The sequence below is a fragment of the Pseudopodoces humilis genome, chromosome 5 (genome assembly GCF_049639895.1).
Source record: "Pseudopodoces humilis isolate 2021_Gansu_Grassland_sample_001 chromosome 5, ASM4963989v1, whole genome shotgun sequence".
Classification (NCBI taxonomy): Eukaryota; Metazoa; Chordata; class Aves; order Passeriformes; family Paridae; genus Pseudopodoces; species Pseudopodoces humilis.
Window position 1 is genome coordinate 1,217,049 of NC_142204.1, and position 25,288 is coordinate 1,242,336.

At 40.1% G+C, this 25,288-nt stretch overlaps 2 protein-coding genes across 12 annotated transcripts in view; one reads left to right on the top strand and one right to left on the bottom strand.

Annotated features, from left to right (window-relative positions):
* Positions 1-20,736, bottom strand: part of DCP1B (decapping mRNA 1B) — a 39,186-nt gene extending 18,450 nt beyond the window's left edge. Inside the window, exons 1-3 of the mRNA XM_014259302.2 lie at positions 20,594-20,736; positions 19,531-19,571; positions 17,181-17,308 (exon numbers count right to left, since the gene is read on the bottom strand). Of these exons, the coding sequence (XP_014114777.2) occupies positions 17,181-17,308; positions 19,531-19,571; positions 20,594-20,728 (304 nt within the window). The 5' untranslated portion in view covers positions 20,729-20,736. The remainder of the gene's footprint in view (positions 1-17,180; positions 17,309-19,530; positions 19,572-20,593) is intronic.
* The window catches only part of CACNA1C (calcium voltage-gated channel subunit alpha1 C), a 463,574-nt gene continuing 446,773 nt past the window's right edge, over positions 8,488-25,288 (top strand). For all 11 annotated transcript variants that reach the window (XM_088055720.1, XM_088055723.1, XM_088055730.1 and 8 more), the window contains exon 1: positions 8,488-8,911. In XM_088055720.1, coding sequence (XP_087911846.1) covers positions 8,782-8,911 — 130 coding nt within the window. In that variant the 5' untranslated portion in view covers positions 8,488-8,781. The remainder of the gene's footprint in view (positions 8,912-25,288) is intronic.

Consider the following 25,288-nt stretch of genomic DNA (forward strand, 5'->3'; position numbering starts at 1 on the left):
CAGCACCACCCAACAATACACACAACACCAACATATCCCATCTGAACTCCAGTTTTAAGTCAGGATACTGCAGATCCAGAGATGTCAGCCGAGCTTCAAACCCATCCACACTGACTTTCTCTCCTTGGTTAAATGGTATTTTCAGCCTAAATTGGGAAGCATAGCTGAAAGCAAGCTATGACCAAAGCCCAACATCCTCTGAGCTCACACTTCACCCAGTTAGCGGTGAAATCTTTCACAAGTGGACAGTTCCACTGTTCTTCCTTCCACACTGCTCCCATCTGTCCAGAACAGATGAACACTTCAGAAATACACTGAGAAACAATCCCTGAGCTTGTGGTAGCACAGCATATCCTGAGCTCTTTTCTGCATGTGAGAATGAGGGACCAGTGAGAACACAGCAGCTTGTGGAAATCTGAGCTTCCTGGAGTAGCCACAGCATAAATTCACACCACAATTGTATATTCTGTTGTAATCTGTATTTAAGAGAAAAAAAGTGTAAACAGTAGTAGTAAGAATAGGAGTTAATGGCCTCCATCTGAATCAATGATGAAGACAAAATGAGAAAAGAAATTCTCGTGTGTGGGAACACCTAAAACCCCACAAGCAGAATGAGAACCTACGCTGAAATCTGAGCTCCCTGGAGTAGCCACGGCATAAATTCACACCACAATTGTATATTCTGTTGTAATCTGTATTTAAGAGAAAAAAAGTGTGAATAGTAGTAGTAAGATTAAGAGTTAATGGCCTTCATCTTGATTTATTATGAAGACAAAATGAAAAAAGAAATTCTCGTGTGTGGGAACACCTAAAACCCCACAAGCAGAATGAGAACCTAAGCTGATAACAACTTGTACCTGTCAGGGAACCTGGCACACTCGCAGACACACAATCCAATTCCACTGCAAGCTTTCTAGCAGCATGAAAACACTGCCTGCTTTATCAGGATTAAACATAAACAGATTACTTTTATCTGCCTTCCCACTCCGTCAGACTGTTTGACAAAACAGAATTCCAGATCTAAGTATCATTTGCAGAGTGGTAATTTCACGTTCATGTTAAAAATGAATCATGAAACATCAGAGGCACAAAGCAAATTTTTCTACTGCCACACAGAAGAGGAAATATTAAGACAATTTTAGGCCCAGCTTCAACCATAAAGTTATGTAAGAAGAGGATATTGTAAAAAACAGAAAAAAATAAAGTCAAGTAATGAATTGATGATGACATTAAAAGAAAAAATAAGTGCCAAAATTACAATGTTGTTAACATTACACAAAACTATGACATAATGCAGCTATGAAATCGAGAAGATCCAATTAACAGTGAATAGGAAGCTAAATAAATTATTTAAATAATCTGACTGAAATTATTAATTATTAAGGGTATCAGTCTTTAAAATTTTTAGAATTTCTGAAAGTCAGGCTGCTCATAAATCCAAACTGAAAAATTTTACCCAAATCTGTGAAGTTCCTTTAATAGCTCAGTGATTGAATTTCAGGAGGGACACTATTTAAGTTTTAAATCACGACTTCAGAGCCAATTCAAAAGCTTCCGCCTTACAATTTTCATTTTTTGGCTACGGATTTCTCCTGTCCTCACAAACACTAGAACACTTGATACTATTTATAAATCAGAAGCTGACAGCTGCTATCTCCCAGAATTATAGATAACAATTTCTAACCTCTCAATATTTGAAACATTAATTTAGTTATTATGATAATACAGAATTTCTTATCGACTTCAATCATTCATGTTAAGTATTCTATTAAAAATAAAGACATTTTCTAGGATTATTTTTTTTTTCCCCTCTTCATTATTCCAACAATTACATTTTTGTCTTCTGGATAGACATTTCCATTATCAAAGCTTTTGTTTCAGTGTACCTGCAACATGTGATTTTTAAGCTATTCATCCACAGACTGCATAAAGTCTTTAAGCTTGGTAAAAATGGATACAGAAATAATGACTGACTAGAGATTCCCCCGTACCTAGGAACTGTTTTATACTTGCTGGTATTAAAAATAAATAAATTAAAAAAACACAATTCTTAAATTTTTCTATTTTATTCTTGACTTCATGCTTCTTAAGATATTTTTCTCCATGTGTAGTCTAGACTCTTGCTCCTGAATATGTAAATCCACACTTGGCTATATTAAAAAGAAGTTTCTGTATCCATGTCTTGCAAGGCAGGCAGACACCTTTACATTGCTATGTTTAGGAGTGCAATGAGGGAAAAATAGAAAAAAACCCAAAAACCTGCAGCACAGACAGCTGCACACTATCCTGGAAAGCTGAATTCCATCTCAGAGATGTTATGCAATGATACACAAGCTGTGAAATGTCATCTGAAGAGGCTGTACTGCCTGGGTGTGCTCCATTTCCCAGTGGCTGAGTGGAGATGCTAGACCTGGCTGCAAGCTTGGAGTGCGTGGCCTGCAGAAACACCAATCCTCCTGATCCAAGCCTGTAAGAAGCAGTTTAGGACATAGGATTAATAATAAGTACACTGGAAAAACTTGGCTTGAGTAATTAAAGCCAGACACTCAGTATTTAATTGGTCTCTAATTGTAACTACTCTGCCCTAGGATCTCAATCTGTGAAATGGGAAGAACAATATTTCTGATCTGAGCAAGGTAAAACAGTTCATGAGTTATCAGCTATTATAGTGATGATTATTGGAGAAAACAACAAGAAAACCCAATAATTCTGTCTCTAGTGCAGAACTCCAGTGGCACAGAACTAAGCAAGTGACCCATGCATGAGTAATGAGGAAAAAACCAGAATCCTGAGTAGCCTCTCCATGTGACCACTCCAATTGTTTGATAACTGAAACAAAGTCCTATTGCAAAAGAACACAACCACACAATATAAAATTCCATAAACAGAGACATTGCACAACCAACCCTAATTTTGGTATTTCCTAATTTAGGAGTAAAGGATTTTTGGCTCTAAACAGGCTTTAGGTTCTTTCAAATACAAAAGTTTGCTCTTTAGATGCTTAAACCCAAAACACCAGAAAAAAAAATCAATTATATCCATATTGATAGAAATAGGTATTTCCTCATCAACAGGACTGGAATTTTTATCTTGCTTCTCAACATTGTGCAAAGCTGCAAAATACAAAATATGTATTAGGTAAATGTATTTGTTTCTAAAGAATGGAAATTCCTCTCTGGCTATATCCTGGTATTTCTGGAAGTTTTTAAAGATGAGTCAAAATTTTAATGATTTCTCAGGCATAAAAATGTCAAGTTGAAGCAAGATAAGAGATTTTCGAACAACAAAAATGTGTAGTTTGATATGAGCTTAACCTAAATTCCTAAAAGGCTCTGAAAGGGCCCTACCTGTTAAATTATCAGACACTTGTTCTTTCATTTAAAGGTTGATAAAGCTCCTGATCCACTTATTTGGAGAATTGTTAATAAAGACATGGAAAAGGAAGACTCAATATTTCCATTATATCAAAAATTTAAAATATTAAGTATGAAGAAGTAAGCTACAAAAGAGCACCCAAAAACCAACTAAATCAGTTGTTAAAGGAAGAATCCCACTCAGAAATTTCAATGCAAAGCAATGATTACACATGGCCATTTTTCAGTTTAACCAGTGAAATTCAAATGAGGAGGGAACTGATGAAACAATTTTATTAAAAATAAACCAAAAAAACAAACAAAATATGCAGCAACAAAGCCCCCAACAAAATGAAAAAGCCCCTCCAGACCCTTTCCCCCAAAAAATGGTTTGAAAATGGACAATGATTGGCAACATTACTGAAGTCAAGAATAAATTCCTCACCACCATCTGTTTAATTGTGCTTGGAACTATGCCTTAAAAATCAAGACAAAATTTTTGTTAATAGAATGGACCCTGAAATATTCCTACCATCATCTATCAGTTGTGAAACTTGGGGGACAAATGTGCAGACTTCCAGACAGAGCCAGCAAATATTTCTGGTTTCATGAGGCAAAAAAAAAAAAGAGACAGCACAGACATGGTGGATGGTTTCATAAATCATGTCTGTGGCTCTACTGTGAGAGACTGACTTCAGGCAGATTTTTAATCCAAATTTATCAGGAATTTTTGTGAAGAAAAATCAACTGTGTAGCAGTCAAACAAAATAGGGTCACTGGAAAATGGCCTCAAAGCTGAAGTTCTGCAGGAAAATGTAAAAGCCCATTGAGCCACTTATTTCCATAAAGCTCAGCAGATGTAAGAGTCCATCAGCAGGTTCTTTACTTTTTTTGGAAAAGAGCCCAAATGCAAACTGTATTTGCAAGATTTCCCTTAAATATGCCTTCTGTTGATGCTACAAGAAATTTTTAGTCATGACACAGGAATAGCATCTATGTTATGATCCATCTGGTTTAGAGGATTTATTTTTTTCCCCCACACCACTGGTTTTCCAGTCACACCTCCCTGCCATTGCATCATCAGTTCCAAATAATTTTTAAATCATGATGGTGCGTGACACTGAAATTAAGGCAGGAAGGCTGTAGATGCCAGGCTATCAATTTCTTAAATAACAAGTTGTTCTTAAGGAATATTTTTTTCTTCTAAATAGGCTCTCCTAAATAACAAACAGTTCCTGTTACTATTTCACAATAGACTTCCAAAATGTCAGACGAGAGCTCCATAAGCGAAAAACTGCATCCAAATATCCTCAGTCAACACAAGCAGGGTTCCTGTGAAATAAAAACCCATCAGAGAAAGGCTTACTGGAAAACAAATGCAACTCCTCAACACCTGAAATGATTATTTTTCTTTAGCTTACCTGTGTTCTATATTCTCTGCTAACTTTCTAAAGCAAACAATAAAACATGTCAATAAAACCATTTAAAAATAAAGCCAGGCCCTGATCTATAGAAATCACTCCAGCAGAACACAACAATGCCTTACACAAATCCAGGCTAAATACAAATCCATTCTTTCCATCAGCAGAAGGGCTTGGACTAACAGAAGACTGTCACAAGTGGAAGAGGTTAAACTAGAAATCTTTTCTTGATTCTGTGCACTTCACTCCTCCCAAGTAACAGAAAGCAAAGAGAACTCTGCTCAATCAAGACAGGGACAACACAGCTTTTCCAACCTGGAGACAACAAAAAAATTGCTTTTTTTTTTTTTGGGGAGAGCTACCTTCAGTAGTCTCAATTTCCAGCCTTTTTCTTTCCACTATGTTAAGAAAAGCAGCAGCTTCCATGTTTCTTGTGGACTATCTGGGCTTCCTGTCCCACGGGGAAAAGCTGCTCTGCTGTCTGTGGCACACACAGCTGGGAGAGGACTCACCAGGATCCTCATCACATCGAGGTTTTCATTTATAATTTAGTCCAACCTAAGAATTTGTTCCCAATTATTTTTAAAGTACATCTCTGAGGTACCTGCTGAAGGTACACCTCTAATTCCACAGCTATAGTTAAGTTCAAGGTCAAATTGTTTTCCAAACTCTGACAATGCCATTTTCCAGTATATTAAAAGAGAGAGGGGAAAAAAGAGAAGACTATTTTAACCTCAAATAGGTGTTCAATAGCATGTCATTTTTTTCCCGAAAGCTGATTTTTTACTATAATCAGTATGATGAGCTGTCACTCCAAATGGTTTAACTCCCACAAAATAATGAACAACTTCAGAAAGGGCTTCATGAGGAAAATAAGCAACCTTAACTCTAGATGATGTTACTAATTCTGACTGTTGTGATCTCATCTCTTATTTCTCCACTGCATACCTTCAGATCCTAAGTAATGGAAATACATTTGCAGATCTGGACTAAGTTCTTAGCCTGCAACAATAAAAGTCTGAGTTACTTGTATATCCTTGTTCTTGTAACAAGAAACACTTTAAAGTAAGAAATACTTTAAATCAAGAGAAGTTAACCCCCCCCTATTTTTGTATTTTTCCATTTGTATACTCTATACACAACATCATTTTGGATAGACAATTGTTTCATTTTTCCTACACTGAGCTCTAAAATGGTTAGAGAAAGAACTGAAAAAAATCCACATAGAAATAGGCAGAACTCAACTACTCCTCCCGAAATCTCAGTTATTTGATATTTACAGCATTTCTTGGCCATTCCCTTTTATTGCTTTGCCTGTTAGCAGGTTACACTCCACATGTGAGAGCATTCTCTACTCCTCTGTAGCCATTCCTTCTCTTGCAGCCAGCTGTTACACTGCCTTCAGAAACATCTGCCTGTCTGTAGAGCTGCAGACACAAACTTTGCAGTACAGTTTTTAGTGGTCTAATACGATTTCACAGGCACAGAAAGGGCTTTCACTGTTCTCACAGAATGACAGGCAAACTGCAATAGGTTTACTCCACTTGTGGGTAGGTTCACACTGTGTTCACAAGCTAAATTTCACCCTGAGCCCTTTATCATTTAAATATGGTCACTGCATTTTTACATGCTTGAAAGCTGAAGGATCATTAAAGTATTAATATTAATAGTTAATATTAATATGTTTCACCTGCATTTTTCTTGTGAAATTGCAATTTAGTAATTTCTTTCATGAAGATACAAATACCTTTGAAGTACCTTGTTGCTTTTTTCCTTTGATTACTGGAATTCTCTTTTAACATATTTGTATATATTTTAAAATTTTACTTTCAGATTATTCAGAATTGTTCAGATTATTCAGAAGTTTACTGACTCTTCTATAGCCTTGCACACAAAACATTCTGTGTACAAGAATACAGAACATTCTGTGTATATGTACAGAGAGAGGAACAATGCACCCCTGAGATCAAGTTTGTCCCCAAGAAAATGTAATTTAAGTAACAGTAAACAGTTTCTTATTTAACCTGTAATTCAACAGAAAAAAAACAACCCCTCACATTTATCAAATTCATTTTATATTAGCAGCTAGATATTTCACAATAGCAGAACTGGGAGGTACCCTGCAACTCTGAATCCCTGATTATAGACTAGAGATACAGTCATATTTAAATTAAAAATTTGGGATTTTTGCATTGGACCGTTTTCACTGCAGCAACTGTAGTGTTTCCACACGAAGTAATAATGCATATTCTGTTTTGCTTCAGAAGCCAGCAGTGTTTTACTAGCTCATGCATAATCCTTTAGGAATAAAACTTAACAATAATCATCTGCTTCCTCAGTCTCTCCCCTCTTCAGTTCATTTTAGCTCTCAGTGCAAATCTGAACATCTACTTTGCTTTCTGTTAAAGGGTGTTAGAGACAGAAATATTCACATGAGAGAAACCAGAATAAAGACAACAGGTAACAATAAACAGAAGGCAGCAAAGCCCTGCAGGAAGATATATGATACTCACAAATAAAATCCCCAGTGTTATTTCTCTTCTTTTTGTAATTTTTATGAATTTCATGAACTTGTTAATTGAAAGATGCTATGCATGCCTGTATAGAGAATTTAACACTGTATGTTGTTTAGGAAACTATATTGAAATTTTATAGAAAGGTAGTTTGTTTGGCAGAGATCAAAGAATTGGTACAGCTCAAATCCATATCCTGTCTAAGACAATGGCCAGCAGCAGATGATTCACAGAAAGAAACTTCTTAGTCCCTTTATTGCTGACTTCTGACCTGAAGTTTGTGTCTTTTATTACTTACTCCTTTTTTTCCCCCCTGGCTACAGAATCTCTGGTTGGTTTTATGCATGTAAATAATATTATTATTCAAACAAGCTCCAAAAGTCCTAGGCATATGTACATGAAAAATAATGAAGCCAGCAGGCAAAACCCACCGGGGTATTTTCTGAGATTGATTTTAAGCAATGCATTATACGATAGGAAGAGTTTGTGTTTTATGAAAGGAGGCTCTGTTGCAAACCCCACAAGTGGGCTGCAGCCACAAGCACTAAGGCAGAGCAGGCAGCAGGCATTAAGCCCAGTGCTGTTACTGGTTTGGAGGCCAGTTAAGACAAAAAAGCAACGCTGCCTTTGCAGCCCGAGTGGAATTCCACTGGAGCACTCGCGCCGTGTTTCTGTATGTAACACATTCCTTGTCCTTTAAAGGGTATGCTATCTTACACTTGGGAAGGGTTTCTTTCCTCTTCCCTCCTGTAATTGAAAAGTATTCTTTATTGCCGATTTAAGGCTTGTTTTGACAAAGGGAGCACTGATGAGGCACTCAAGAGCTTGTATTAAATCAAAGTTAGACAGAAGTGAGCAGCTTGTATATGTGCTGTGGGATACACTTGCTCACATATTTATCTGCCATGTTTTGAGAGAAGGTTACAAATATTTTTATATATATACACACACATATAAAAGAGTGTGAGTAAGCAAGCTCACATTCCAAGAGAAGCTTTCTGGCTATGTCAGGAGCGTAGTCCACCCTCTGCTGAGCGAGCCTATTTTTTTGGAGCACAAGAGGATATTATCAGAGGAGCCCGTGTGGATGTACAGAAAGCAGAGATCGTCATGGCTCGCTGAGGTGATGAGCTGACGGGTGGATGGCGCCCATTATCTTCACTCCTCAATCCAAGTTTTCCTGAAAAACGGACAGGGGGAGGAGAAGGCTCCAACTGAGCTAAGGCACAGAGGACAAGCAAAGGATTAGGAGCAAACAGCAAGAAAAGGAAGGAGAACGAAAAAGATACTGAGAACGTTTCAAAGAGCCAGAAAATAGTTCCTAGATTAGAAGATCCAGTTGTCAGCAATTGAAAACAACATTCAGGTTTTAACCTCTGTACAAGGCTATTACATAACCCCGAAGCAAGGAAATTAACCAAAAGGAATGTGCCTTTACTAGCTGTAGAAAATACACTTAGCTCCAGCTGCTTCGAGGCTCCTTGGAATTTTACAATGTTTCAAGCCTTGGTTCGGCAGGCGTATCACCCCCTGCCCAGCCACCAGCCAGGGGAACCCGACGCCAAGTACAAGGGGAAGCTGGTGCATGAAACTCAGCTGAACTGCTTCTACATCAAACCTGGAGGTAAGACAGCATCACCCACTCGTGTGCACAGAAACTGTACCGGCAGCGCTGCCTTCCTATTTAAATAGAGCAATCTGTGTCATGTAGGAGCCTACCCTAATAGTTCACAGCAGGATTTGGTGATAATGTACTGGGAAGCCCTGAATGTGTGATCACACCACTGCAGGATTGAGATAATTCTGGTAATTCTCAAATCTGGGGAGTGAAGTAGATGGATGGCTTCTCTTGGTTATATATTGTATTTTGAGCATCTAATGAACGTTGCTTTCCTGCTTTCACTGTGACATGATTTAAAAAAAGGAATGCAAGAATAAGGGACAAGAGAGAAACGGGTTTTTTGTTGTAGACAAAGAGGTTAAGAAGTTTAAAACACACGAAAGCTGAAAATACTAAATACACGTGTGCGTATGCGAAGGGATTAAGCTGCAAAGGCGGTTACACAAGGGATTTGTGAAAAGCAACCAGCTCTGGAATATCCTCATTCGCAGGAGGAATATGTACTCACGTACATTTTTCCCCTGCTCCTGAAACACCTACCATTTTATGCTGTACAAGGAGGGATGTGTGGAGCAGAGGGCACACAGGTAGTCACGTGAAAAAAAATCATTATCTGCTGCAAGCCCCACTCTTGAGCATTACTGCATCATATGCCTATCTTATCTTGAAAAGACGTCAGGAATGCCCAGCACTGGCACTACACTCTCCACAGTAAACCTCCAGACAAGCTAATTTGTTGCTTATATGCTGACATCCATAAATGGGAAACAAAGACTGTGCCTAGCAGATAACTCTCCTGCCATTCCATAGAAAAACTCATCCCCAAAGGTGGGATGTTTGATGCATGGCTCTCTGTTCCATACCCTTTTCCTACGGATTTGTTTGCCCAAGCTGAGATATGGCTGCACCACTCACAAAATAATTATCTGCCAAACAAAAACCACTCAGCTTTTTTTGTCTTAGCTCCTCAGCCTGTTTCTTCTCACATGGCATACTCTGACTTCCAGATTGGGCTGAAACTGAAAACCTACCTTAGGATTACTGCACTTCTTTTCCTTGCTTTTTTTTTTTAAGCACCTTCAACACACAACAGAAAAACATCACCAGAGCAAAAAGAAGGCTGCAGTCACCACAGTTACAGCTGCAAAAATACACTTGACAAACGAAAACCATTCTAAACTGTTTGCTTTGCTCAGCCAAAGGCTTCCACGATTGGCACCAAACCCTCAGGGTAGGAAGGGTGAGGAAGAAACAACTAAAATGTCCTTTTTAGAAAGTCTGAATAGAAATATCTGTGCTGAGTCGGGTGGCGTGACAAGGGACGCGGTGTTGCGCATCAGAAATTAAAACTTAAGGCCTTCAGGAGTGGTGTCTACAAATTCCACTGAAAAATGTAAATTGTATTTAGTTTAGAAGAAAATATGAATAATAAAGCAGCTCTGGAAAAACTAAATTTAGAAATACTTATTAGTACAAACAATTTTGTTTTAAAAACAACAAACAAAAAGGAATTTTGCAGTTCCTTCTTTTTTTATATATATGAACCATAAGAACCTAAATCATAGAACATTTACTCTTTACAATACACAGGAAAAAAACAAACCAAATACCCTAAAGGTGAATTAACTCATAGCTGCTACTCCTAGAGTCACAAGAATAATTTAGTTTGCTTGGGGCCTCTGCAGTTCACTTAGCCCAGCCTTCAGCTCAGAACAGTGGCAGCTCCAGCATGAGACACACTTGGGGAAAGAAGAAATCATAATCAACTACAAGTTTCCATTAAAAAAAAAAACTATATTCCATGGCACTTTTTCAGTTAATTTATTTTAAATTCATTTTCCTGCTCCCTTCCCTAGGTTAAAAATCCACTCCTCCTCCCATGGATTTAAGCAGAGTTTAGTTACAGGTTTCAAACCCTGCAGTTTGTGCACTCTAGAACAGGCAAGCCAAATAACTTGACTGCAAAACCATAATTCCTGATGTTAAAACCCACTTTCCTTGAGCCAGCACTGCTGCATGTCCATCTATCCCTGACTGCACTATTAACTTATGCCATCAAGCTATAATAATATTTTTATATCTCAGCAGGCAGGCATTAAAGATTTTCAGGTAGCCTTGAAAATTAAAATGAGACGGAAAGCATGAAAATCTAATATATAAATGCACATATTTTATGGTTTTAGTGATAAAAATGTAAATTGGTATCTGTACTATTTTCAAGTGGCAGTTTATTATTTTCCTTGACATTCTGAAGTAATTTTTACCATTTTCTAAGCACATTAAAATCGCTGGTTAGTTGAAGTATAGACCACAAAGGCAGGAATTATATGGGAAATGTAGCAGAAAATTAGTAACGCCTTTATCTATGCTTTTATAAACTGGTTTATGAACAGGTAATTTCTAAGTGTAGGTACAAGGAAGTCAAAAAACAGAGTGCTAGAGGCCAGCTGGCATGAAAAAATATATCATCACTATGAATCCAATAAATAGAGGCAGTAAGAAACTTACTTGCTTCTCTCAAAAAAATTCACAGATGACAAACTATAAAACAGTTAAGCTGCATTGAAACTTAAACAGGTTTCCACAAAAATGCAAGCAACATGTCAAAGCTCATGCTGCATCCTTCATTTTCTGGGTTTAGAATGAACTCTTATGAAAACATTAATTATTTTCAGCGTGTATGTTTCCTTTGGAAATTTCAAAAAGGAAAATAATGCCCATGCTCCAGAGTGTTAGCATTCCAACACTCTCAGCAAAACTCAGGTTTCACTTTAAGGTCAGGAGCATCCAGGGAAGATAATCATGACCCCTGCTGTTGTTCTGTCTTGCTGGATACACGATGAATTTTTAAAATGCTGATCAAAGGAGAGAAACTGGAATGGAAAAGAGGAGAGATTCGTTTGTAACTCCGAGACAAAAATGTCTCCATGGACAGAACCTCAGGTAAACCACAATCATTTGTATTCTGAGCAAATGGCACTAGTTAGTCCAGGCAGACTTATTTTTAAAAATAGCTTTACCAAAAACTGTTTAGCAAAAATCCAGGCAGAGAAGAATACATCCCTAAAAAGGGCAAGGCCCTTCTGCCAAAATTATTTAGCATTTCTACAGTTCGAGTTTGCACTTTTGTTTTAAATTGACAAACACTTTTCAAAGAGTTTTAAAAAAAATAAATATTTTCTGAAACAACACATGCAGGTTGTAGCAGGCCAGAATAATAGTTCAGCAAACAAATTAAAGATTAAAAAAACCTGGTTTTAAGTTATTCAGTTGTGACAAAACCACCACATTTTGCCTAATGATGCAGCAACAGAAAGCCATGTAATATTTCTGAATCAGTAGACCACTGATTTGGAGACATTTAGAGAAAAAATAATACAAACTGGATTAAGTTAAACACATTTACAGGTACTTGTTTCAAAATTCTGCAAGATGAATGAGCATTTGGGGAATAATCAATTGAATACACATTCCTATTTTCTGCATTCTTCCTGTTGGGGTTTTGATATTGGACCTGATACTGTATGTTGGCAGGAAGGAGGCTGATAAATAAAGTTCTGCTTTCTAAACTGGTATTTTTACCCAAAATATTGAACAGAAACTCTATTACATCATGAAGACAAAGGCTGGAATATCTATTTTGCCTGTCCCAATTGAGCAAGCAGTAGTTTATTGGTCAATAAGGCCAACTCTAAATATATACACAAGGAAATTTAACCACCAAATGCTGGTTTCATTCTCAAATTAAAAAAAAAAATCAGCAGAAAGAAGAGGTTTAAAATATTGTATTACACAATAATGTAGCGTAGACCATGAACACATTTCAAGGGGAAAAAGATACTATGGTAGTCAAAAGAAGATTGTTTTTTGATTATATATCCTTTTTTACATATCACACTGATCTTCCTCTTGTTGCCTCCTACCTTTTCCCTTCAGAAGTAAAGTATTTAAGTCTGCAAGCTAAGATGTTTCTTACAAGAGAAATGCTACTTGCAAGGTCACTGCAGAGGTGGGACACTTATAATGCATTTGTATTTTTATCAGGATGTATTTCCTTAGAAGGGTGAACTAAAATGAGCCACAATCAGTCTCAAAAGAAGATGAGATGTTCTATTTGAGAGGGCTCGTGGCTGCTGTAGCACAATCTAAGAATGAAAAATAATAGTTTGAGGAAAATGTACACTGTTACCTTTTCCTAAAAATTTTACAATCACTTGCCCCCAAGCATATATTTGGAAAAATTTTCATACATAATGATGAACTACAGGGGAAGAGAAAAAACAACTCCACAAACCACAGATAAAACCCACAGAATTTCTTTAGACAGCTGGCTAACTTCCCCCTCCCTCCTATCGCATTTACCAGATGTGTCTGCAGGGTAGGAACCTGGGAAAATAATACAAAATGTTCAGGGTTCTGATAGACAGATGGCAGCAGGTTAAAGTGAAAAACTGAAACAAGTATGACGTTATTTACAGACCACGTGTGCATGGACAGCTTTGGCAAAACCAGGCATGTCTGCTCTGCTTTTGTACCACTTGCTGAACCTCTGCAAAAAAACAAATTCAGCAGACACCTTTCACTAGAAGGCTTTATTCCATTCCACCCTTAGGAGATGACAGTAGCACAGCCCTTGCTACTGTGTGGCACAGAAGTGAAAAGTAACTTCTATGTCCAAATAGAAGAAACTGTCAGGGAGAGAATTCTGCTTGAGGTGTCACACAATTTCATTCTCCACTCAATATAGCAGAAAAGCACCCAATTAACCTGTATCAGATCATTGTCACAATTAGCATACTATTTTAAGGTAGGATCTTGTGTTCTTGGCAGCTGAAATGCTCAAGGTGAAGCCCAGCTCTGAGATAAGCAACTTAATATTCCCCGAATTCCCTGTTTCCTGTAAGTATCAAAAGCAGTATTCAGTGATGAAAAGGTAAATGAGTGAAATTAAGAAATTATTCCCTGACCCAGCACACAAACATAAACACCTGGTACAGCAGAGAGTGGGGAATAGCTGTAATTATTATATAGTTGCTAAAGGGAGAAAATAAAGGTAATTTAATCAATAATTTACTGCTATGTATTTCTTGTGAACTATCTCGTATCAATCAGCTTCAAGGCTTAAGCAACAGGCTCTGAACATTGGTTTTCCCAACAACTATCACCAAAAACTAATGAAAAAAGTAATAATTATGTAGTTAAGATTAGTCAAACACATAATTCATGGAATTTTTAAAAATCTTTAAAATTGTTAGATTGTCTAAACGAAACCAGAACTACTGTCTTGCTCTCAGAAAGCAAGCATCTAAAATTGCAGTTTAAACTACAGCAGTTTAAAGGTCACTTTGGAAATTACCTGTTTGATCCATAAACCTTCTGTTCCTCTGTGGACAAATTTCTGCTGCCATTAAAAACTGTGATTTAATTTTCCCTCCTGGTTTTTAAATGAATAATCCCAGCTCTACCCTAACAGATTTCCCAAACAAAACTTTGCTGTGAAACAGTGGATCAGTGCAAACATTAACTGGCATGGATCCCAAATCCAGCCTGAAAAGTCCTGGGATTAGACTGTGTCACCAACATGGTGTTTAGACAACAAGATGACCAGGATCATATGAAACAACAAAAGAAATATGAAAAAAAAGTAAAAGGATGAAATATACCTTTTTTTTTATTTTAAGCATTTCTAAAATTTACATTTATTGTGTATAATTTTGGAAAACTTCTCTCTGTTGTGATCATATATTGGATACAAAGGGACAGCCATTACATGACAAAATGTTGTTGGGATTGTCCAGTACACAAGTACCATCTTTATTTTAGTCTGTGTGATACAACCAACCACAGATACTCAGCTGAACAAAATGAATTTTGAATATTGGAAGTAACAAAACAATGGGCAGGGCCAGCAATTAGAAACACAGAGGAAATTGTTCGTTCTAATAAGAAGACACGTATGAAAAACAGCCTAAGAAGTCACCAAGTCAAACAACACCTTAGAAAAAGATAATTTGTTTCCAGATAGTGTTAAGTATTACTGCCAGACTGTCCACTGTTCTGCCAAGGAAACAGAGCTATTACTGAGTACTCCCTGTTAGTATGTGAAAGCAGGAGATAAAAATAATATTACAACATAAGGGCCCAAACGCCCCAGTTTTGTATGAGAACTTCATTTAACAAGGAATAAGCCTCAAGCCTTAGTTTTGCAAAAAAGCTTCAAAGGCAAATTGTACAGTAAATCACAAGAGCAAGAAAATATTCATAGAGAAAATTCAAGAGGATATTCAGAATTGTGTTAGGATGAGACCCTTGTGAAAACCCATACCTATTGTCGAGGAGATCCCTTTATTTTATGTTGCAAAGGCTTTGAAATACAAAATAAGGAAGAAAGGGAAAGAGGTGTCTGCAACCCAGTGAAGAAATCACCACATGAACTATTTGTAGGGACCTAAAGAAAACCTGGGAAAGTCAAATGAGTTGGTAAAAATTGTCTTCCAATTTGCTCTGGAAACAGATGTCATCATGAAAATCTGAGAAAAAAACAGCTTTTCCTTTGAAGTATCAAAACCTTCAGTTTTCCTGAAGAAATAATAATTAAGCCTTTGTAGGAATATTTTAGGAAGATAAACAGCTAGGGGTAACATATCCTTATATCAGAACTCACCTGATACTGACAGGACTTATAAGTTTGTGGTTTTTTTAGTAGAACAAACATGAATCTGCCCTCAGACAACCAAATTCTCAATTCAGTTAAGAGGTATAGATTTACCCATGGTTAGATCAAACAGCTAACCCTAGTAAAAATCAGATCCATAGACTCAGGCATCCTGCTCAGAAGCACTGGCTGCTACTCTCTGTATTTGAGACCTGCAAAACTAAAATTTTCACATCTCTTAGTGAAAAAAGAGCTTACATCCCCCAACCCCTGTTTTTTCTCTTAGTAAAAAAAGAAACAAATTACAATTTAAGTGCAGTAATCAGATTAAAAACTTATTTTCTGTCACCACACATTTATGACAATTTCTAATTACTCATTATACCACTTGTGTCAACAAAAATGGAAAACTGACAGATCAGGTTTCAAAAGGTAGACATTGGCATATAGATACATAAACTCCCAATGAAGTTCCAAAATGAGATTAAACAAGATTATAGCTATGTAAGAAAAAGCCTTCAAAATCAAATGGAACAACGAGGTGTCATAGTACCTAAAATCCTAATGTCTGGCCCAGTCTATGTTAGCCTGGAGATGTCTGCAACTCTTTTCAGTTTCCTCCTGAATTCCAGTTCTTTGTCAGCCTAGCAAATATTCTCAGAAATAGCAGTTTCATTTAGGCTTTTTAGAATGTTCTTTCTATTGCTCCTACCACATAGTGTGTGTGAACAACGGGATTCCCTCCTGATGCATTTCTCAGCTCCAAATTAGTTTAATAAATAAGAAGGTCTAGCAGATAATCAAACTGGGCTGCTTTGCAAGGCACAGATTGCTTTTGTCTTTACTTCATCCAGAGGGAACATTTGAGCGTCACAGTTCACATAAACCATTTCTGCAATCTGCTTTTATGCATAAAGGACAAAGCCCAGATCAGGTACTACAGCTCTGCTTCCAAGCACAGCTACAAACTGGATTTACAACTGCTCCCTGCACATGGTAACAGGCTGTGTGCAGATTTGCATGCACAAATAAGCTTCCTCATGTCTTCCACTCATTTCTGAGCTTGCCTGACACTTGCTAATTCTTGTGCAAAGATAATCATGCAGTATCAACAGAAAGCCCAAAGTAATAACTTTGTCTTTCAGCGGGGTTTAAATTAGACTCAGCATTATGTTGTCAAGAGTTACGCCTAATAGTTGAGAAGCAACATGCTCTAAGAACAGTATTCTGGAGCTGGAGCAGAACACAGGGTTTGGATTGGCTGCATTTGTCTATTTTTAAGCAGAAAGACTACAAATATTACACTGAGACTTCCCAGCAGTGACTGGGTGTATTCAGAAAACACACTCACACACTGTCTCTCTCAGCCCATCACACAGGGGCGACCACAAACATCCACAATTTGTCAGTTAAATGAGGAGAGTACTCCTAAGCACATCCTAACACTTTCTTTAGTGGAGTGGCATTTTAGGGAACACTCAGAAATTCTTCTCTTTCAGCACATCAGAAAAGCAAAGTGCATTCCTCCAATTTCACCAAGCACTAGGACAACCTTAACCAAGAACAGGCTGAAGGGGACCCGACTCCAGTATTTAACCCAATGTGTCACATACTTACATCTGGCATTTCTGTAGAGCAGAAAAGGGTCCTGGAGCTGGAAATCAAGGTCTTTAGTAATAGGTTCTGTTCGATTTTCCATGCTCAGTCTGTTCATAATTGTGAAACCATGCCTTGGAGAAGCTGATCTGAAAAGGAACGAGTAGAAGTCCCATCAAGGCGAGGAAAAAGGAAATCACAAGGATTTCTTTGTTGTGTACTGCTCCAAATTCAGTAGTTATTTATTTCTACAAAAAACTAATTTTGTTACCAAGGAAGTAACAATTGGCTCTTGCAGTTTTGGTAATCCTTTTAATTATGGCAAAGCCCTACATTATGTGTGAGAACTAAACAGACCATCAGCATCACACGATCCAATGCCACCATCTACCCCTACAGCTCCTCACTGGAGTAGAAAACAGCAATTAAAACAAGTCAGAGTAGGCCAGGTTCTCAGCACTCAGACTAACAACTGCAGATACTAGCAGTCATCACAGAGAGAATTTTCTATAACACCTAAAATGCAAGGATAAAAGTGACCATGTGAGAAACTGAAACAGGCTGCCCCAGAGCAGCTGTGAATCCTCCCCCATCCCTGAAATGATCCCTGATAAATGATGAACCTAAACCATGCTATGACTAAATCATTATCTCATTCATGGAGATTACTCTTCAAGTCATTTAGATAAAAGTGTTAAACCTGTCATGATCCTGACAGGAGACACTCCTTTCAAACCAAGTTTGGCAATAAAGGAAAAGATGAAGGCTAAACATTTGGGAAAAGTGCCGCCTCTGCTTAATTGCTGGTGTGTGGATTTCTCTGTGAAACCAAAACACAGGAACCTGCTTTACAGCATTGGAGTCAACCAAAAAATAAACAAAAGGGAAATCCTTGACAAGAACCCTTGTTTGCAAGGGTAAATATTTCACTTAAAACAAACAAACAGTCCACTTCCACTGGTGTTCACCCAGTTGGAAATCTGACTTCTTGACAGTTCCTCAAATTCACAAAGATAAGCTGGGCAGTGAATAAGTCAGCCCAAATAAAATGGTAACACCATTTTACATTGTGACTTAAGGTAATGAGAAGAAACAAAGGCAGCACCAGTGGTCTCCAACTGTCTGCTGGCAATGTCTTTTCCATAGGACTTCATCAATTTGTTTGAAGTCACAGAAAGTTAAAGTTAAAACTGATGATGAGGGCAATGCACGACGTTACTCACAGTTCACAAACTGTTCCATGCTGCTGCCTAAAGTGCAGCCAGGCAGGAGCCTGTGCCCTAAACGAAAACTTCCTCAGGCAACAAAAACAGCAGTGAAAATAACAAATACCAGAAGGACCAGGTTTCATGTTGTCGGTTTTTGAGCTTTGAAACCAACACACCAGGAAATACTGCTTCTGCTTGGCAGCACACAAGTCACCACATCCACCCAGTGCCAGCACAACAAAGGTCTCTGCTTTCCTCCCCTGGTGGTAATTTTACAGCATCAGATCCCCACTTACCTGAGAACAGCTTAGGAAAATTACTGTTGACCATTGCCACTGCTGGTACAGGAGAGCTGCAAAGACTGAAACCACGGTTCCCATTTCCCACAAAGCTCACAGGCTCTTTCTTGGGCCTCTCTGTCACCTCACACACTTCTCAAAACCATCTCTTGCTTTCTCAGCTCTCCTACTAAACCCTCTTTGATATAAAAGCTGAAAAAGTAACATTCTGCTTTGGTGTTACACCTCAGCAGCAACTGCAAGACTTGCTGACTGTGTAACTTTCTGATTTTAACAGCAGTTACAGAGAAATGCTGGGGCACTGGTATGGAAACCCCAGCCCAGGTCAGGCTTCACAACAGAACAGACACATGTGCTGGCACAAATGGTGCAAAAGATGATGCTCTGAAAGCCACAATCAGAGTTGCTGCTGCTAAAAGAAAGAATGAAAACCACCCAAAATGTGGTTGGGTCATGAAATACGCATGAAAAATGAACAGACAAAAATAGTATGAAAGTTCCCCAAGTAGGGGACTCAATATTTCAAAAGCTCTGCCATTCCCTTCTTTTAAGCAATATCATTATTTATTTCACTCTTTTTTTGTTCACACACTTTTTAACTGCAAATCCTATTTAAATCAACACAAAAGATTTCTACCGTTTACCCATACTGACATTTAAATCCCATTTGGAAGTCTTATCAAAATACAAGGTCATGTCTCCTTCAGAGTGTTTTCTTTCCCAGATCTGCTTCTGGCAGTTTCAGTTTCTTTTCACCCTCAAACATAAGAGGAACATTTTATTTCATTCAGCCATGCTCCATCCCAGCCAGCTTTTCCACATCCACAGATTTCACCTGTAAGTGTCAGAGTGCAGTGTCCTCACCTTGTGTAAACAAACAGCGTTCCCTCCACATCCGTCTTCTCCTGAGGAAAAGGAACATTAAGCAAGTTGAAAACGAGGGTTTTGCTCGCCATCAGCGAGCCCCCTTTTCTTTGTTTTACTAGCACCTCTCTTACCCAAGCCAGGAAAAAAATAACTAAACCAAACTTCATGGGCTGGTGATGAGAGGTTGGAGCTAGCACAGGTCGCCGTGCAGCATTCCAGGCTACACCTGAGCACAGCACACAGGCAACAGGCAGAGGCAGGAGTTTTCCATGGGCACCTGCCCTCAGGGGGGATGTCTGGCACAGAAATGGGGGGAAAACGACAAAAAAGGCAGATTGGGCAGGTTCTTCAAACACAGGCCCTGAGTCTCACTGTTACAGCCAGCTGAGAACCACCTGCCAAGAGCCTGAATGTTCTGTTACCTAGAGTTTCCCCGAGGTAATTACATTTGTACAACAATGCTTTTAGCACTGGCAACTCCGCCAGGCTTTTGCACATGTTTGGGTTCTGTTACAGGTGATGGAAGGGCAGAGGAGCACCTGAGGTCCGGAGCCCTGGGTTAAAGCCCAGCTCTAGGTTAAATCCCAATCTTCCACGGCCATGGGATAAAAACCGGACCTGGGTTAAACCCCAGCCCTGGGTAAAACCCCAGTCTTCCATGGTCTTGGACTAAACCCCAGCCTCCACAGCCCTAGAACAAACCCCAACCTACACTGCCCCAGATTAAACCCCAGCCTCCCACAGCCCGAAGCTGAACCCTTCCCTCGCACAGCTCCAGCTCCAACCCCAGGCTCCACCGCAGGTGTGGGAACTCCCCGAGCTCCATTCCCGGCCACCGGGGGCTCCTCACGGCGGTCCCAGGCCGCCTGTCCGGGACACACCGGGTGCCGCTGTCACCGCCACACCCTCACACCTGCCCGCTGGGCGGGGCGTGACGCGTGAGGCCCCGCCCCCAAACCGGGGCGCGCGCGGGGTGGGCGTGTCGGGGGTGGGCGCGCGCGGAGTGGGCGTGGCGGGGGCGCGCGGGGTGGGCGTGGCGGGGGCGCGCGCGCGCGCGTACCCACTGGCTGGCGCGGTGGCCGAAGGTGTAGAGCGCCACCTGGCTGGCCACGTCCACGATGCCGCTGATGTAGGGGTCGTGCTGCCGCAGCGCCGCCAGGCTGATGTCCAGCCCCCGGCCCAGCGCCGCCGCCATCTTGCGCCCGCCGCGCAGCCCCCGCCAATCCACCGCCGAGCCGCGCCGCCCCGCGAGCAGCCGCCGCAATCGAGCGCCGAGCGGCGGGCGGCCGTGAGGGGCGGGCCGGGGACGGCGGCGCGCAGGGCTGGCGGTGTCGGCAGCAGCACGGAAAAGCTAAAATTGCTTTAACCATTAGCGCTGCAGTTAGTTATTCCGTACGCACTACGCGTGAGAGCAAAATTGCAAATCCCGCCGTGCCCAAGAGCGCTGTCCCGTTCCTGTGCGGGCTAAAATCTCCAGAGAGTCTCATAAAGTTCAGCAGGAGCCACCCTGCAGACAAACACGGGCCTGCCGAGAGCCCGAGTCCTCAGGTTCATCTGGGGCTGCTTACAATTGGGATGAAAGCAGCCAGCTTTCGTTTTAGTGCACAGAAAGAATGTTTTAATTACAGCAACACATGAAACTGTAACAGTCTGACCCTAAACCCGTGAAAGAACCTGCAGCGAGTAATAAATTACTAAAAAGACTAAAATTTTAGTTTTAGTTTTAACCATTAGGGCTGGAGTTAAGAAGTGGTCTCAGAGCACAACTGAGAATTTCAACTTTGGAGCGTGAGGGAAGTATTCCCGTGCAAAGCTACTGCGAGCCTTAATAAATGTGGGCTGAAAAGACCACATATTTCGAATTATTTGAAATAATAATGAAACACAACTTCAGTGGTGCCCAGCCACAGGACGAGGAGCCCTGAGCACAAATTAAAACATCAGGAGTTCCACCTCAGCTTGAAGAACTTCACACTGAGGGTGGCAGGGTGGCCATGGAGAGACACAACCCTCCTGTGGATATATTTACACAGAAATATATATCTATATATATATCTGACACCTAAACAAGCATACTATAATATGCATATGTTATATGTTATACAAACAGCGAGCAACAGATGGACAAGACCAAGGATTCAGTTGCCACGTTTTCCCGTCAGACACGCATATTTATTATTAATCTATTGGTACCGACAGTTTACAGCAAATACAGGAGCTTTATGAGGCATGCAGATAAGCTCGTTTTGCTTAGATAGAGCAAATTATTTTTACTTCATCACCTCAGCCTGCTGCAGCCATTCTGGAGGCAGTCTCCACCTTCCCTGTACAGGAGCAATAGGGTGATATATTTACTTCCAGAGAAAAGGATATGCCCTGGAAAAACTGAGGTGGTGATAGTGGATGCTGTCTTAATTGTTTGCAGTATTCTTGACACAACATTTTCAAAAGGACAGTAGCTGGGCAGAAGGGATGAGGTCTGCTATTGTGTTCTCTTCCCTTCTCCCTCCAGGCCAGATGGATTCAGTGAGCAGTAGCATCTGTTCCAAGAGCACCTGGGCAAGCCTAAACTCCCATCCTGAGACATGAGGATAGGAGAGACTTGAGAGACAGCAAGCTGGGAATTCACAGAATTAAATGTAGGGATAGTGAGTCTCTTGAGTGGAGTTAGGAGTGGCCCTGTTGTCAAAAAGGACAGGAAGAATGGCTGGTTTTTGGGGCTTAGGAGAGACTCTGTACGTTTTATTGTATCCCAGAAGGCCACCAAAAATTGCATCACTGAGAATAAGGACTTTCAGCTTGCTCTGTGAGCATCTATTAGGAGAGGAGACATCTGAACATACTCTGGTTATAGTCTCACTCACACTTCCTCCTTGTCTTAAGCCACCTCGTTTCATTGGGGGCTGTGATGGAATACAGCTTTAGAGTGTAGAATTCTGTAAGTGATTTTTGTGACACTTGTGGTAGGAAAATGCCTCTAAGCAGTTCCACTGCAAAGCTCTGGCTGACCTACAGATCCTGTAACAGCACTAGAGATACATGGGCTCGTGGTGGGCAAACTGATGTCCTTGCTCTGGGCATGACCAGAGTAGAAAGGCAAAAAAATAAGGAAAAAGCTGTAAATAGGAAAGATAAGTCAGCTGTTGCTTAAATAGTTAACAGATACACATTAGCACATTAGCTTCTTTTTGCTAATTTTTTTTCAGTCTTTTTTTGTTAGTAATTCATTACTTGCTGCAGGTTCCTTTTCAAGTCACAGTTTCTAGGCACCTTTAAGCACATTCCTCCTCATGTGCTGGGGCTTCTCTTTACCATCATCTTCAATTCTTTGGCAATTCTCCTGCTTCCACTTACAAAGTCCAAACTTGTCACCAAGGCTTAGAAGTGTAAAACTCTTAGAGTTCCATTCCTTGACTTTTCCTTTACAGATGCTTTTCCTGCCTCCAACAATAATACTGTAACAAAAGGTGTCCTGCTTTCTCTCATTTTTTTTTTTTTAATTTCTTTTTTTTCCCCCTTCAAATCTCTCAAAGCAAACCTGTCAGATGTTTTGGCTGTGTGTTTCTGTTCGTAGCTGCTTTTTACCACCTCCCTCCCAGGTCCCTGTGCCCCTTTCTCACACAGCTGGACAAACAGTTCCCTAACATTGTGTTTTGAGTCAGCAAACCTGTCAAGCTCCTGATCAGGCCTTTTTATATTTTCTGTTACACTCTGAGGTACCTTCAGCTGGTTCCAGCTGTTTTCCTGCATAAGTGGAATGTAATTGCTCCTTCCATTTAGCCTGAAGTAAATATACTTAATAAAGCCATTAGTTCTGCCCTGCTTTATGGGATCACTTGATAGCAGACTAAAAATTTTCCAATGAAACAAGGCTCTGTTAAGAAGAGAAACACTGAATTCTCACTGCATCTAAAAACTTAAGGATGTTTTAGCAAAAATGTCACAGCTTAAAAACATTGATTCTTTAAACTATGGTTCTTTTTCTTACAGTCAGTAGTTCATGATAACTGTAAAATTGAATCTGAACGATTTTGCTGTAATTTTGTTTATGAAACAAAGTCATTTTCTAGCTTTCAAAATGTCATCATTTCATGAAGTATATAATTAGAATGTCACTTTTTTGTCTTCTACCTACCTGGATACTGTTTTGTTAAAAAAACCCAAACCTCATCTTGCTTTTAATATGGCATGAAATGGATTTTGTGTAGGTAATATTCGGGCCAATTTAAGGCAAAATCCACGTGGCACGACATTTTGAAATTAATAACAGATGTGGAGATGGTTAGGCCAAACCTTTTCACGAGGGTTGTTCAAGCAGTTATTAAACCTTCACATTCAAGAATCTGTGACACTTTTAAAGATTCAGGCGTGCTTCCTCCTGCAAATTATTGCCACTGAGGGAGTGATTTTGTGTGGATTTCTTTGGGGGCGCTGCTGAGGATGTGCAAGCCCTGCCCCAGCTCCCAGGGTTCGGTCCTGGCACCTGGGATCTGGCCTGGCACAGGTGTGTGCGTGGCCTCAGTGTGAACCAGGCAGATGGGGGAAATGAACTGTGTGAGAAACAAGTGTTCATAGCCCTGCTGAGCTCACAGCCTCCCCTGGCTGCCTGCCTACCTGCCCACACTCGCTCCTCCCTCGGAGCTGTACCTTTTTCTGATAAACAGCAGAAATCACTCGAGCCACCATAGTGCTGAGCACCCTGTTTGCCTCGTTTCCTCTTCTCCAGCCCCTTTGGAGCTGTTATTGCATGGTAGTTGTCTTTTCCTTTTTATTCCTTCCCAAAGGCTGCCACGATTTTCTCTTCTCACGCTGACTGGTGGCACCTCTGCTGCTCCTGCTTGAGGAGAGAGTGCTGAGGCAGCACTCCTGAGTTCCTCTTACTCATCCAGGGCCACTTAAACACCTTGGATTTAAATGCCACTTAAATTTGGGTGATGCTTTTCAACATGCTGCTTTCCTGGGAGCAGCAGGTTGCTCTGGTGGAGCCAGAATGATCCAGCAAGGCTTGATTACCCATGCTCCACATATTCCTGGGCGTGTGCCTTCAGTGCTGCAGCATGGTAACTCTCCCTTTTTAGGAATCTGTGCTTTGTGCTGGAGTCTGGCTGCATCCCTTCCCAGGCACAACTGAAATATGTGGGGTTTTCAGCCCCTCTCCCCCTTTGGGAGCCAGTGCTTTGTCCTGGAGTCTGGCTGCATCCCTTCCCAGGCTCCAATAATTTGAAATATGTGGTCTTTTCAGCCCACGTTTATTAAGGCTCGCAGTAGCTTTGCACAGGAATACTTTCCTCATGCTCGAAAGTTGAAATTCTCAGTTGTGCTCTGAGACCACTTCTTAACTCCAGCCCTAATGGAGCTGGATTGGGCAAATTTGGAGTTTTCCTTCCTAATTTGCCCTAAACTAAGACATGGTTAGAACAATTTCAGTCTTTTTGTTAGTAATTCATTACTTGCTGCAGGTTCCTTCATGAGTATGGGGTCGGACTGTTACTGTATGGAATAATTAACTATAATTTACTGTGATTTTCAGTTGAGGGTTGCATTTTTCCTGCATGTAAGACCCTGGGTTTTTACCAAAGGACTTTTTTTTGTTGGTTTTTTTTTTCCCTTTGGCTGACTGACAGCAAGATATAACTCTTTACCTCAATTTTTTCTATGCATTTATTTGCAAGGTACTGAGCTTTACATTTTTATGGGCCCAGTTTCTTCCAGTGGCTTAGCTTGAGGAGAGCTAGAGGAAAGTTACTATCATTAG